The following is a 15624-nucleotide window of genomic DNA, read 5'->3' as shown; positions in this document are numbered from 1 at the left end:
TTAAATAACTGATTTTCTCTGATCAATACTGAAAAATACCACATGTACTGTATATAGGCTAATTATAGAGTAGGTATTAAACATTCTATTTAACCGTGTAAATTACAATTAATGTGCCTTTCTCATTCAGTTCTGGTCCCCACCACAGTGGGGTGTTTTTTTTTGTGCCTGGGCCTGACTGACCTGTACCTTGGTGCTTTAATCAGCTGACATACAAATTCTAATTTTAAAGTAGAAAATAAAACTTGCACAATATGGCTCGGGTAGTAACAAAACTCTGACATAAATTGATGTCACGGGGCTTATAACGTGTTTTGTTACTATTCAATAATTACAACAGTTGAAGCTGTAACATCAGGCAATCGCCTCTTCGCTTGATTGAGCGATCGAAAAATAGATTGATTTCTAAATTCCCGTCTCTCCTCGTCCATATATTCCTGGTACAGGCGCGGTGCTCGCAGGAGCGGCCAACCTGAATTCACAGACAGGTGAACAGCCCCGCGTGTGGCGAGGCGATGATTTGTGGGCATCCTGTTTCCCCTCGGTCTGCTGCTGCCATGTGATAGCCGGAGTTTTATTCCGCGTCTCAGTCAGCAGACGAGGTGCCTCCCCTGCCAATCAGTAAGAGCTGGCCTTACAGCGGAGCCGGCGAGGTGACACGGTGCCCCGCTATCTGCAACTGAGTTTAATTGGGGTTGAACGGGCGTCATGTAGGACTATCGGAGGAGGAAACCCGGGGCCGTTAGATTGCTGGTTGAGGTTACCTTTTGTCTTGTAGGTATTTAGAAATGCTCAAGATGATCCCGCTAATCTGTTTGGCGATGCTGCTGCCTGAAGGTGAGTCATTACTGAGTTTGACAGATTGCGTCTTTTAACTTGTGCGCTCATGATTTTTGGTTACAAAAATAACTTTGATCAATGTTAAATGCATTGCTGTGTGCGTAATTACGCACAAGCTTCCGAGTAAAGAGCAGAACGTAGACTGCACGCTGAAGGTTGTGGTTTTAAAAAAAAAACCTATTTAAACATCTACTGTAGCGAATGTGATGGAAGTGAAAAAAATGTATTTGATAATCTACAAACTTTCTGTGACACAATGAAAATTCCTATCAAAATGAAAAGAAGTATTTGTTCAGTAGTTCCATAATTAAATACAGAAATATTTCGTTTTCATGGTGCAGTTGTGGCCTTGCAATGTGACTTTAATCAAATATCACATAAAAGATAAGGCTAACAAATCATGGAGGTTCTTCTTAAACGTTTTTGAGATTAATTGAAAAGCATGTCTGCTGGTGCTGAACACCAGGATGATCTCAGAAGTATGATTTAAAACTGCATTATAAAGTACTAATTGTCCTGTCATGAAACTGGAACATGACAAATGACCGCTTCTCTCTCTTTCTCTCTCTCTTCAGTGGTTCACTCTGCTCAGGGTCACTATGCCCACAAGCTCCTGAATGACCTGATGGAGAATTACTCCAGCGCCCTGCGGCCTGTGGAGGACACAGACAGAGCCCTGAACGTCACCTTACAGATCACCCTCTCTCAGATCAAAGACATGGTGGGTACGAGCTCATCAGTAAGTCTCATTACATATAGTGTCCTGCATATTAAAGGAAGAAGCTTTATCAAAATTGTTGATATTACTGCTGTCCAAACGCTATATATATATAAAACATACCTGAGACGAGAGTCTTAGACTTTCTTTGACAAAATAATTATGTGATTTAACGGAAGAATCTGTGGACTAGTGTCTCTATTTTACCTCATGCACACAAATATCAAAGTGCCTCTGATATATAGCCTATTATATAATATGTAAATACGTCTAATATGTGACCTTTTTTTTTGGCAATTACTAAGAGCACATTCTGTTTAACAGCACTGTAACAAAATCATTTTTCAACAAAAAATGTATGCAGATCAATTAGTCACACTATATTAAAACTTCCTCGTTTTAAGACCTTATATGGCAGAATGCACACAAATACAAAAGAGCTGTATTTTATAAATGACACCAGGGATGCAATTAACTTTGAGCCAAAACATGAAGATGAGATGATGAATATGGATCCAGCTTTCTGCTGCAGTGACCGGTGTCTTGTAGGGGCTGATGTTCACGAATGACAGGCAGACCTCCTACAGTACAGACCAGGCCTACTGTTACTCAGCTGGTTCGGGTTCCAGTTCAGGTTCAGTGCTGTGTCACCCCACAGTGAGTTAGCACTTGCATAATATGTGTTTGTGTTTTAAGGAGATAAAAAACTAGCTCTCCTATTGAATGTAATAGTGTAATGTCTTTGTGGTTTACGAGGATGTAGACAACAATTATGTGTGTGTGTGTGTGTGTGTGTGTGTGTGTATGAGTCTCCTATTACCCAAAGCAGTTATGTGTTCTTATGTTATGTGTTCCCCCCACCACCCTCCACCTCTGGTCTCTCCGCTCATCCACCTGATATTGACAGACAGGTCTATATTTCAGCTGTTGTGATAATCTGAGGTGTATCTTGTCCATGCAGTGCCGATGAACAGCAGAGAAGTGAGAAGTAGATCAAAAGGAGATCTGTTACTCTCAGTGGCCGTCTGTTGTGTGTAGATACGCAGTTGTGTGCAAGATTTTGGGAACCCCGCGGGCAACCGGCATATTTATATTTATTTTTGAAATAAAAAGAAAAGTAAATACAGACTTTAAATAAACAAGCTTTTCCACAAATGTTCACACACTCTTGCTTTTTTATTACAGTAACTTAAAAACACTAATGTTTGGGCTCCTTCTACTTGTAAAACACTCTTCATTAATTCATTAATTATAGGCCTTAACAGACCTGGTTAGTATTTGTAGGCCAATATTTCTATTTGCAAGGCAGGTCAACACTTATTATTGTGAGTCAGCTTTTGGTAACTGCAGAGCCTGAAAAATTGTCTGGCTCTTCAAACCTTGCAGTAGCAGTCCTCTAAGCATCTGACTGAGGATCTAAAAATGAAGCTGATCAACGACTACAAAGCAGAGGGAGGATATAAAAAGATATCAAAGCATTTCTAACTTGCAGTTTGCACTGTCTAAAATATCACTGTAAGAAAAGCTTGTATGGGGAATTGTGGAAGTCAAGACAAGATCTGCAAGACAGAAGACTTTCAGATTAAACTGCACATGTGCTGGGCAGAACGGAAAAGCAACTTCTGACTGTAAAGAAGCCGCAGGAAGGTTTGCTAACACAGGAGCTGTAGTACAGTATGTTCCACTGTGCAGTACAAACTATATACATGAAAGAGGCATCAAAGGGAAAACTTACCTGGAGCCTCATCACAAAAGTAATCTCAAAACAAGTTCTGTGGAAAGATGGAGTTAAAAACTGAGCTTTGTTTACAATCAGCAAAAAAAGAAAAAGTGAGGAGCTTTGGATGAAAAGAACAACTCGAGTGACACAGGAAACACTGCATAGATAGAGGGATGATGGATTCCACAAGATATCAGAAAATAATGGATGCAAGCATCATGCAGTCTGTTAAGAGGGTAACACTTAAAGGAGGCTGCCTTTTAGAACAGGATAATGACCAGAAGGAGACCTCAAAATTCACCAGGATCTGCTTCAGGATCCACAACCTGCAGTTTCTGAAAGGGCCCTCTCAGTCCCCCTGACTCAAATATTACTCAAAATCTGTCATGCTGTGTGCCAGAAAGCTCAAATAAATAGCTCACAACTTGAAGTGATGTGCAACCTAAAGTATTTCTAACTGATGATTCCTAAATCAAGAACAGAAAGATGCTTAGCCACAAAAAAAAAGCGTTAGTAAACTGTAATTTAGTTTATTGAGTACTAACTTCACAGGATCCCTATAAACTTGGACATGATAAATTTCTTGTCTTATTATTTTTCTATTCTGAAGTTCATTAAATAAAAACTTTTAGTGCATCAACATCTGATTTAATGTCTTATGCAAAAGTTGCATTTCCTTTATTTTACTTTAAATATAAACAAAATATATTATTTTCCCAGAGTTACCAACACCGTTGCATTCGATTCTTACATGAGTGCTTTTGCGAAATGCTTTTTCTAATTAGTATTATCGTGACCGTGTGTGTAAAGGATGAGAGGAACCAGGTGCTGATTGCCTACCTGTGGATTAGGCAGACGTGGCATGATGCTTATCTGAGGTGGAATAAAGATGATTATGATGGACTGGATGTCATCCACATCCCCAGCAGCCTGGTGTGGAGGCCCGACCTCGTCCTCTATAACAAGTACGCCCGTATGTCACACACATTCACACACACTCACTCACTCACATGCACATATTCATTTTGTAGTCTTCCTCTCCATCTGAGAAAATGGGATTTGGCATTTCAATTCTCTTTAAAACTTTATTGTAATACAGAGTTCTTATAAAATACTTCTTCACAGTGACCACATACACGTGATTGAGAACATGTGAAACATATATTTTGCCCGTGGGAAACGTGGTTTTGGATTTTCATGGTGTAATGTGTGAAACCCATGTAGATTCCCCATGTGAAAACTTTTCCATATATTTTTCCCATGTTATCATATGTTGCCACATGTGGTAAACGTGCGCTATACATGTGATCGCATGTCCCATGTGGAAAACATGGGAAACTTGTGTTTCTTCTGAAAGGCTCTGCTTAAATTAAATCCATAGACTGTATATAAAAGTGGACGTAGCTCTACTTTGTGTAAAATGAGGCCAATGCAGAAGTGCCTTAAACTGCAAAACCACTGAGTGCTGTTGGAGGTTGGCTTCTAAAAGCCTCCGGCTCCATAGACTCCCATTCAACTTCTCATGAAATACAAAGTCAATACATTTTTTCCATGTTATTTTGGTTTTTCGCTCCCTCTTCTTAATTTTCTGGCCGTCCATCTGAAAATAATCACGTCATTAATGAGAAAATAAACCTCAAAAAGCAGTTCACAAACCAATGGGTGACGTCACTGTTGGTTGCTGCTTGGTTAAATCACAGTTTGAAACTGCAGTTTTACAAAGGTATGTAAGGTAGGTATTAAAGTATTAAAATAGAAATAATCTCCAACATCTATTAGAAATATAAAGTCAACAAAGGAACATTTTTCTTTAGTAGCTTGTCGTAAAAATATTTTACTTCATAAGAATAGGTTTTATGACATAATTTGTATTGAGTGATAATAGAGTACAGAGATAACTGTGTGCTGACAATATACACATATATGGACACAACCAAAAAAAACATTTGTTACTACATTTTTGCTTGTAATCTCCAGGTCCCACACCCACCTCTGTTATAACAGAGGATACTGAAGCTCACCACCATTTAACCAATCGGCACATGTGACAAATTTGTCTCCACTTGTTCTTCCCACTCTAGAGCTGACGATGATTTCTCAGGGCCGATGGACACCAACGTGAGACTGTGGTACAATGGAGAAATAACCTGGGATGCTCCTGCCATCACCAAGAGCTCCTGTGTAGTGGACGTCTCCTACTTCCCCTTCGACAGCCAGGAATGTAACCTCACCTTTGGTTCCTGGACCTACAATGGCAACCAGGTACAAAGAAACACTCATCGTATAGTCTTTCTTTGTGGTTATACTTTTCTGTGTGTATTTACATTTTCTGAGTTGTTGGTGATTTAGACTGTTTTGTTTTGGAATAAGTTTATGTGGGTGGAGCTGGTGGCGCCCTTCCTCCGCGCTTACTCATCCTTCAAACTAATTCTAGGTAGACATCATCATGGGCATGGACAGCGGTGACCTGTCAGACTTTGTGGAAAATGTCGAGTGGGAGTGCCATGGGATGCCGGCCACCAAGAATGTCATCATGTATGGCTGTTGCTCTGACCCGTATCCAGACATCACCTACACAGTACTCCTGCAGCGCCGCTCCTCCTTTTACATCTTCAACCTCCTCCTCCCCTGCTTCCTCATCTCCTTCTTGGCTCCTTTGGGTTTCTACCTGCCTGCAGACTCTGGGGAGAAGGTTTCCCTTGGGGTGACGGTTCTTCTGGCTCTCACTGTGTTCCAGCTGATGGTGGCTGAGAGCATGCCACCCTCAGAGAGTGTTCCTCTTATAGGTAAGAGAGTATTTATTCAGGACGGTGTTACAGAATTTGAATGTGATTGTAGCATCTATAGAGTTATTATAGTGGCTTACATTGCTGTCATTATAATGTCGCCCAGCAGGATGGCAAAGTGTTTAATACACCAGTTAGTCCACTAGAGGATACCGTGTCAGTGTCATGTTTAAGGGATGAAGAAGGTGGTCCTGTGATGAAGATCATGTGACAGATGTCATGTGAAGAAGTACAACAGTACAATATAATGTAATGGTCTAATGATGCCCTGACCTTACGAGGCCGACACTTGCGGTTTTTAATGAAATCCCCTCAGGTCCCCCTCGAGATGAACTATAATAGCTTTAGTGGTCCTGTAACTTTTCACAGAACAAGCTGAAGTCTATTAGAAATATTATATTACATTAGAAAAAAATATTTTTGGTCTAATAAGCCTATCTAGGAGCTTTTCCCGGATATTCTGTGAAAGGCGGGGTAAACTGAATGAATGCCAGTCAATCACAGAATATTTATTTAATACATAAAGTATGTAAAAATTCTAACATCGTTCTCTGTAGATTCAGACAAAATTTGTTTATATTTCCAATTAGCAAATGTTACAATGTTAACAATGTTAGGTGAATGTAGTATAGATACATTATCCCTGCTAAACATCAGTATGATGTCAGCAAGTTGAATTTATCATGTAGCTCAAAGTACAGTAGAGCCGAGCCAGTCCAGACCAGAGACTGTATATAAATGTATGGTCTCACGTGGCTTTATATTTGAATCAAATCTCTGGATGAACCGTTGCTTTGGTAGCAGTTGTTAAGTGAGAGTTTTCAAAACAAATGATGACAAAAAACAAAAAAGTATTTGTCAGAATTCAATACAGAAACCTCTCTTCCTCTATCTGTTACACAGGGAAGTACTATATTGCCACTATGACCATGGTCACAGCCTCCACAGCTCTCACCATCTTCATCATGAACATCCACTTCTGTGGTGCCGAGGCCAAACCAGTTCCACACTGGGCAAAAGTCCTCATCATTGACTACATGTCCAAGATTTTCTTTGTCTATGAAGTGGGTGAGAACTGTGCCTCTGCCTCTTCTTCATCTTCTCACTCTGCCTTGGATGATGGCCGCCACCACATTCATGCAAATGGTAAACACGGGGACCACGGCAGCCGAGAGGACCGGCAGAGTCACAAATATCCCAGACATCAGACTAGTAAACAACATCATCCGAGAGTGAAAGTCCAGCACCACATCACCAGAGAGGATAGCAGCCACCTCTCCAGCTTTGCACCTGGAAAGTATGAAAGCTCCAATGGTAAAATCCCTATGAGTGAGTACTGTAAAGAAGACCAGAAGGTCCCGTGTTATCTTGAGGACCAGAAGCTTCCCTGCTGCCCTGAAGACAAAAAAAACCCACCTCAAGGTCCCACCGTAACCTTTGGCCCGTGTGTGTTCTGTAGCTACGGCAGTAGCATCCCTGGTATGGACACCAAGGTGGTGCGCAATGTTGAATATATCGCCAACTGTTTTAGAGAGCAGAGGGCCACATGCGCCAAGGGGGCAGAATGGAAGAAGATAGCCAAGGTGATGGACCGATTCTTCATGTGGATTTTCTTCATCATGGTTTTCCTCATGAGCATCCTCATCATTGGCAATGCACCGTGACCAAGCAGATATATATATATTTTTTTTAATGTTTGACTCAGTGAACTCTTTGGTCAAATACAAAAAGTCAAAGGGACTATTTTCTTTTCTTTTTTTTATGAACATGTAGATATAGACATATATTAACTTTGTGACTTTTCTTTATTAATCACAGTATATTATAGATTACAACAACGTAAAAATAAACAAAATCAATTTTGCATATAACACATTCTGTTCCTTTACATTAACAATATGTTTAACTTGTGTTTTAACACAATAATTTAGCGTACTATGCATAGCAACATTACATTATTGAGTTTTTAGTTTCCTGCATTCCTATTAATGCATTTGATCTGGCTACTCTGCCACCTGCACAGTCTTTAGCATCTCCATTGATAGCAGTGTTTTGAATGTGCAGCCTGCTACTCTCTACGTCAATCATGAGTTTGAACCAAGGGTACTCAATTGACCATTGAATACAAGTGATGGGATCTGCTGTCAAGTTAGGATAACACCAGTGGAGGCAGCGCATGTCTTCACCACTGTGAAATCAGATGCCTGGGTTTGAGAGAAACGGCGTCAGTGCACGCTCAGGATCCGCAGAATCATTTTTCTGTTCAAAATCATCCAGTGAATAGTTAATGAGCGAGCTTTGTTTGTAGCACAGCCAGGGCAGCGGGGATGTAAGGTAATATGGAGCATCAATTATGCAACACAACGTGCACACTCTGACACCACCCTCCCCTCTTCCAAAAGCCCCATTCCTTTAACTTTGAAAGTCAACCTAATGTGAACCTAATATCTTCATAGAATTATCAATACTAAATGTAATATAAAATAGTTGTAATACCACACAAGCAGCAACATTAAAATAGTGCTTAAATGTTTATATATCGGTACTCTTAAAAAGGAAAGTTCTTCATGATGAGGATTTTTCTTTAGTATTTGAATACATTTTGCTGCTCAAACTTCCATTCATTTACTTTCAAATATTTTTTAGAGGATTCCAAAAGATATAGTGGCAATTCCATGTTTTTGTAATTGATGAGAATTATCGTGAAAAAAACTAAATCAAAAACCCGCTGTATTTTCAATACTTAAATTTTCCTAGCCTATCTATGAGGCTCAGCCCAGGTCAATTCATTCCATATAAAATCTTTAAAAAATTGTGATAGACATATACCTTCATTTTTCAGAAAAAAAAGAAGTAATTTTCTAAATTAGCCACGTACCGCAGTTTTTAGGAAATTTTACTCATTAGTGTATTTGTTGGCTATTTTCAGCTGGTGTGCATGTGAGTATTTATATCAGCTGGATGGGGTATGGGGGAGTTGAGTTAAAATAAACTACAGTGCCCGTGCTCCCTGCAATGTGTCACCCAGTGCAATGGAAAGGCTCGTTAATGTGTTTTTAATAATTTTTTAAAGAAATATGGAGCATTTTAAAAAAAAAAAAAAAATTTTGCAACATTTACTTATTCAAAGAAACTGCATTTTTCTTCCATCACCAGCATATACTCATGTGTGTTTTTCTTCTTCCCATACATATTTCTAACAGCCAAATGTGATCAATACCAAAGACATTATGTCCCCTCTGATTTTTAACCACATTATCTTAATCTTACAGTAGAGGGCGCCCATTTCCCACATACCATTCTGGTTGTGGAGGCCCCAAAGCTTTCTGTTGGAAGCTGCATGTGGCAACATCATAAGTGCACAGGATTTGTGCCTCAGAACCGTTACCACCGTCTTTTCATTTTGTACAGTGAGCCACTCACAGAATTTTACCACTGGGAGAAGAAAATAGATTTATAGACTGTCGATTCCTCCAGGATATTATACAGTAATGAAACTTTCTCAAACTATGTCTGGGTTACTGTGATTCAATGATGAAATTTGGATGAAATTGAGTTAGTCATTAAAAAAAAAAAAATGGTTGAGCAGCAGGCAGCATGCTCTCCCAGCTCCCCTCTTTTCATATTTTTTGGGGGGGATTGTTCTGTTTTGAGTCTGTCCACTGTGGGCTCTGTTAAGCAACAGAGGTCTGACAGAAATGGAGAGATGGTGTTAGTTTTTTTTTCTTATCCTCCTCTCCAAATGATTGTCATGCTGAAGCACGAGAGGTGTGAACCGTGTAATTTGGACAGGCATAGCAGCTCAGCCACTGAGGGAAAGACTGCTGGGAAAATGTCACTCCAGATCTATTATCTATCGTTGTTTAAATTTTCACATGGAGGATCACTGTGATGATACCAGTGATTAACCAGTGATGAAGAGGAACCACTTTCACACAATTTTAAGCCAAATTTTGAGGCACTTAAATCTAATGTTACACCCACAACATGTCAAGGACTGCACCAAGTATATCTGATAGTAGAGCTTTACATATGGTCATCTTAAGCTGCCCAACACAGGATATAACAGTTAAAATTAGCTCCACCGCCATAACTCTAACATTAATACACTGGTTATGTATTCCAATAATGCCATAATATAGTATTGTACTCATTTTACTTCTTTTAAAAAAAAAAATAACACTTAAGAATAACAACACCAAGACAGTAAATGACATAAAACGCAGGACAAAACTAAAGATCAAACTGAAAAAGTGAAATTCAAAATACAAACTACACGAGAAGCTTATATAAAATCTGAATACCCTCACTAATGTGCACTTTGTGTTTCAAATGTTTGTGTACTGTTTATATCATAAAAGTTAATATTTTTATGTGGGGGGTATTTCGGTGGATTTGGGAGGATTAGCTTTAAGGAAATTACAAGAAAGAAGGCCAGGTTAAAAATGTTTGAAATGTTTTTTTTGGACTATTCCAGATAATTGTGAGGTTGACTGATTTTCTGCAATGTTTGGTCAGCATATCGAGCCAGTGAGCGATGGAAAAATAGGCTCTGTTCCAGTTAAAAGATAGTATTCTTGGCTAGTGTTAGAGCTATAAAATGTAATGGTGTGAACTGGTATCTGGCTCGAAGTGTGGAGAGATCAGCCAGAAGACAAATGAATGGGCAGGGAGGGATGCTGAAGCTGAGGATCTTTGCTTGTTCATGACCTCTGACCAAAACATCTGAACTATGGAGCAGATAACGTGACCAATTGGATTTGGACAATGCTGCAATGTTATTTGGGGCCCATGTGGTGCATTTTGTGGGTGATGTTAAGCTGTCTATTCTGTCTGGTAAAGACAGAGTCGTATCTTGACTGGAAATTGGTTGGGTTTTTTTTTATGTTAAAAAAAATATATAAAATTGTTGAAGATAGTAACTATTAAGGTTTTTCTTGTTTATCTTTTCTTTCAATTTAATATACTGGAAAAAATATATATATTTACCAGCTTTACTTTCATGCTTATATATATATATTTTTTTTTTCCACCAAAACAGCCTTATAACAGTACATCAGTTGTACTTTGACCTGTTCTAAAAAAAAAACTACCAACTGCAACAGAAATGAAGCACAACAGATGCTACATCCATTTTGGCTACAGAACGCATCTTCCATCACTGTGCCGCACTCTGCAACCTTTGAAAAGACAGATGCACTCACTTATAGGCCAGCAGGGGTTAATATGTTAACACAAGGAAGAGATTTAAATATTTGGGCTTTGAGAGCAGTTTGACAATTAAAAAGGAAGGACATTTAGCATTCTCAAATATACAAAATGGCAAACACGTGGCAAATTACACAGATGAAACGTAATAAAATTGCTGACATTAGGCCATTAATGCATAATAACCTGTTTAGGGGCTACAGATGGAAATTTAGGTAATTTGTTAACTCTGGCATGTTCACAACAGCATGGCATTATCAGACACAAATTCACTGCATGAATATATGGTGGTCTGGTCTGGCCTTCCTCCATAGGGAATCGTTACCATCCTACTGGGAGTAGACTTCGGGTAAATTAAAAAAATATTGAAGCCACCTTTAACCAATCAGTATTCACCATCATAAACTCTACCACTGATGCCACTTGACTTCAACATCATTGCACAGAGCCACCGACACTAGTTGCTGAATGGTCCGTCCTTCAGAGTTGCTGCGTGAGAACATGATTTACAGACTATAATCGCAGCGAAGAAAACAAGCTGTGAGCGATAAGTCTTTCGGTGCCAGGCTACATTAACAACAGGCTACATTGATGTAGAAACTGAAATGTTGAGTACATAAATAATAGGGTTGGCTAAATAAATAGCTAAATAATAAATGAGACGGGAGGGATGCAGCAGGGAAGTGGAGGGGCCTAGTGGCAGCCACTGTGCACGGGGGGCCCCATACCGTTTTAGTTACGCCCCTGCCTGCGGATCGTAGAGGTTTGGATGCCCCCTTCCTTCATGAACCGCAGTTTGGAAACAGCAGCTGTGTGCCATCTGCAAGTGATCCACCAGCATTACAGTTCTGTCATTAGCTTTCTGACATAACGCTGTGTAAAACTCGTGACAAAGCCCCCCCGGTGCCTCCTCAGAGACGGAGGACCGTCCGGCGTTAAAGAGATTAGTTCTTCATCCGTGAAGAGCGGGACCTTGAAAATGAGCGTGCGGTTGCCATGGTGACCAGAAACGCGCTAATCCCAAAGTGCTCCGCGATGTTGACAGACATTCAGAAAGTTTGTTTTTGAGTGGAGACGCTGCCCTGTTCGTTTTATAGTAGGCCGCATTGCCGATAAAGAAAGCTGAGGGATAGGAGCGGGGCTTGCAGTAAACATCCGTGAGGACACCTTATGACGGACCGGGGTTTTTTGTTTTTGTTTTTTTTAAGAAGATAGTTTATTGGCGGTCAAAACTTTTGCGAAGGAACAACAGAAACTCCCAGAAACGGTCAGATGGAAAATATGGAGAATCATGCACACGAGTACAGTATTTTTCAAAAAGAAAACAGAACACGCTTCTTATAAGGTAAAAATCCATCACACGGAATTATTCTCAGCTGTGCTGCTGCAGAAAGTAACGCGGTTGAATCAGTGTCGTGGTGTGCTTTGGTTTGTCATTTTCAAAAGTGATCAGCTAATGTTTGTTCAAATTTAATGCCAAAAGCATTATATAGATTAATCCATTGTAAACAAACAAGTTTTAAACTTTACACTTTTTACCGCGGCTATAAATCTCAGTTTTTAGAAGTGTTGGACAGAAGTATTCAGGTCCTTTATTTAAGTAGCCTACTGATATCACATTGAATATAGACAAGTAAATATTCCTGCATTCAGAACCGCTCTTAAATAAAATTAATCTACTATAAATTAAGTGTTATCAGCAAAATTTACTTAAAGTATCAAAAGCGATGCAGCAAATGCTTTATGATGTTTTTGGATTAATATTGCTGCTGCATTAATGGGCATTTTACTGCTGCAGAATTTAAGGTAGTAACTTTAACTGTTGGTTAGTTTATCTACAGTAATGTAAAATAGTGTAGCGTCAATGTCCTGTAAGAACCATGTATCTTTAAAATGTCAAAAAGCTCAGAGAAACTCTTGTTTTCAGCTTTGTGAAGATGCATATTCCTGCTAATCCAAGTTTTTTATTTTTTTTTATTTCGTAAGTAGTAGAATTTTCTCCACCCATGAACAAATATTTGATACTTCCGTTTATCAGAACAATTCAAAATTAATTTGTAGATGGTTTTCAGTGGCTCATGATTAATGTCAGAAGTTGTATTCTAGAGTAATGGTAACTGAAGCTGTCAGACAAATGTGGAGTAAAAGTACAATATTTGCCTCAGATGTAGTGGCGTAGAAGTAGTACTGTAATTAAGTTCAGTACTTGAGTAAATGTACTTAGATACACTCCACTGCTGGCTTTTAGTGTCACCTATTGGGCTGCACACGTTTTGCAATAATATTTATAATTTCCAAAATCATTTATTTAACTTCTTAACCCAATTATGCCCTGAAATGTATCTTACTAGGGAGAAGTCAAATGTCCAATCTATTTCTATTATGTAAAAATATTGTTTTAAGCATAATTGCACACTGGTTCACACTGCATATTTCTGGACAAACTACAGAAAAGCAAACTTAAAATCATAAATTTATCTCAGAGCCGCAAATTCTGAATGGTTTAATTTTATGCCATGTTTTTTAGGTGTCAGAGATAAAACACATCTCCGAGAAGATGGTGAAAAACAAAAACCCTGGACGACCTCTCAGTCGACCTTACACGTGCAAGACAAAAATGGCTGACTCCAAGACCGCAGGCAGCGGAGACCTGACCTCGCAGGATGATCCAGCCGACAGTGACATCCCTGTCGCTTCTCCAGAGCCCAAAATCACCGGCCAAAGTCAGCTGGGCTTCCCAGACAGAGTCTACCTGGTGGCCTCAGTTATCTTCCAGAATAGCCACCGAGCGAAGCCTGCTGCACAACGGTTGGTGAATTACGGCACAGGGAGAGGGCTCCCCTTGCCTGATGTCAAAAATGAGGAGGCGCAACGTGCAGCTTATGAGCTGGCCTTCAGCACACTTAAATGTAAGTTTGTTAGTCACTGGTAGCCCGAGGTTCCTGGATTTGTTGAATCCTCATTCTTTATTACTTTTCCCACATCGACAACCTAATAAGCATCAAAGGCAAGAAGCAGACCGTGGGCCAAATCTGGCCCGTCAACAAAAAATACTCGCACCCCAGCCACTAAAGTTTCTCCTTTCATAGTTTGTTTTTTTTACCTTCAGCTGAGTTTTCACAAGTCTACTGAGGGTAAAAATGTAAATATAAGGTTCATGTAAATACCAGCAACCATGACCTTGTAACATCTGAGTATAGAATGATTTGCATTTCAAACCCAAATGAAACAGTTTGCTGAGGGTGGATAACCTTCTGTATAATGTTTTAAGTCTGTCAGTGAAACATACAACATACATTTTTCTCTTTGTTTTGTGTGAAAAAATACGATCATGAGCTGCTGTAACTGTCTCGGAGATAATATGAAATCTGCCCTTGGATAAAATATGAAAACAACCAACCTGTTTTATTGATAAAATAAATATAAAAAAAACCCCCACAAAAATAAAACATAAGAAAAAAAAGAACCATATATTAAACTACATTTCCACAGGGCCTATATTAAAACTATGTTGGCTTAACCGTGATGAAAACTGGCTCACAGGTGAAGCTGACTGCTAACTGTTATACGCCTACGTGCTGTGTTTTGGACAAGTCTGGAGTGAAGACATCAGGAGAGGCTGTTCAGCAACTCCTATTTTGATTCATTTCAGGTGCTTGAAATTGCAAGTAACACCTATTTGATTCCAGGCAGACAAACCACCTGAAATTAGAATGAATAGCGCTGGTGAAGTTAATTGACAGGTAGAATTGGATGTAGATAGATTGATGAAGGGCAAATATAAGAGAAAAAAAAAATGCTTGAATGACCAGGGGGAATTCTGTGTGATGCTACAAATCAATTTGGCCCATAATCTGTTTTCAGGGACTAGGGTGGGGTCTGGGTGACCGAAGTCACAGGGGTGTGTAATCACCATGGCGATAAGGGAGGTGGAGGCGAGCGAAGTGGCGATGCAGGCAGCTGGCTGGAATTGATTTAATGTGTTCTCAGTGGATGGAGAGGTCAGGTAGTAGGAACACCCCGTAGCCATGAGTGATTTTGTTCCTTCTCGCGATCCTCCGACTGAACCTTGATAAACCTCAGACCTACATGTCCCGCTGTTAATGCAGATCACCTCAGAAATATCCACCATCACAAGCTCCGGCACCTCGTCGAAGGAACTTATATTAGTTTTACAGCTCCAGGTCATAGTACTTACATTATCAGGTGAAATTGACCAGATTGCTAAGGATAATAAGAGAGAACTCGGAGTTCTTATTGCCAGAACATTGATTCCATCCTTCATCCTGGTTTTTCTTTGTCTGAAAGGATGCCTGTATACACTCATCCACAAATTTGGCTTTACTGTAGGA

General features: G+C 39.6%; 1 protein-coding gene across 2 annotated transcripts in view; it reads left to right on the top strand.

Moving 5' to 3' along the window:
- Positions 1 to 15624, top strand: part of LOC138211353 (putative methyltransferase NSUN7) — a 33956-nt gene continuing 18332 nt past the window's right edge. Inside the window, exons 1-7 of one of the 2 annotated variants that reach the window (XM_069171156.1) lie at positions 1 to 837; positions 1416 to 1561; positions 4089 to 4243; positions 5360 to 5540; positions 5713 to 6064; positions 6968 to 7647; positions 13800 to 14181. In XM_069171156.1, the coding sequence (XP_069027257.1) occupies positions 789 to 837; positions 1416 to 1561; positions 4089 to 4243; positions 5360 to 5540; positions 5713 to 6064; positions 6968 to 7647; positions 13800 to 14181 (1945 nt within the window). In that variant the 5' untranslated portion in view covers positions 1 to 788. Of the gene's footprint in view, positions 838 to 1415; positions 1562 to 4088; positions 4252 to 5359; positions 5541 to 5712; positions 6065 to 6967; positions 7648 to 13799; positions 14182 to 15624 lie in introns of those variants that run through there. The other variant, XM_069171157.1, reaches the window with a different exon arrangement.

The sequence above is a fragment of the Embiotoca jacksoni genome, unplaced genomic scaffold (genome assembly GCF_022577435.1).
Source record: "Embiotoca jacksoni isolate LCO1_2020_lvr unplaced genomic scaffold, fEmbJac1.0.p SCAF_5, whole genome shotgun sequence".
NCBI classification, from domain to species: domain Eukaryota; kingdom Metazoa; phylum Chordata; class Actinopteri; family Embiotocidae; genus Embiotoca; species Embiotoca jacksoni.
The sequence above is the reverse complement of the archived record's forward strand: the minus strand, read 5'-3'. Positions and strand labels throughout refer to the sequence as shown.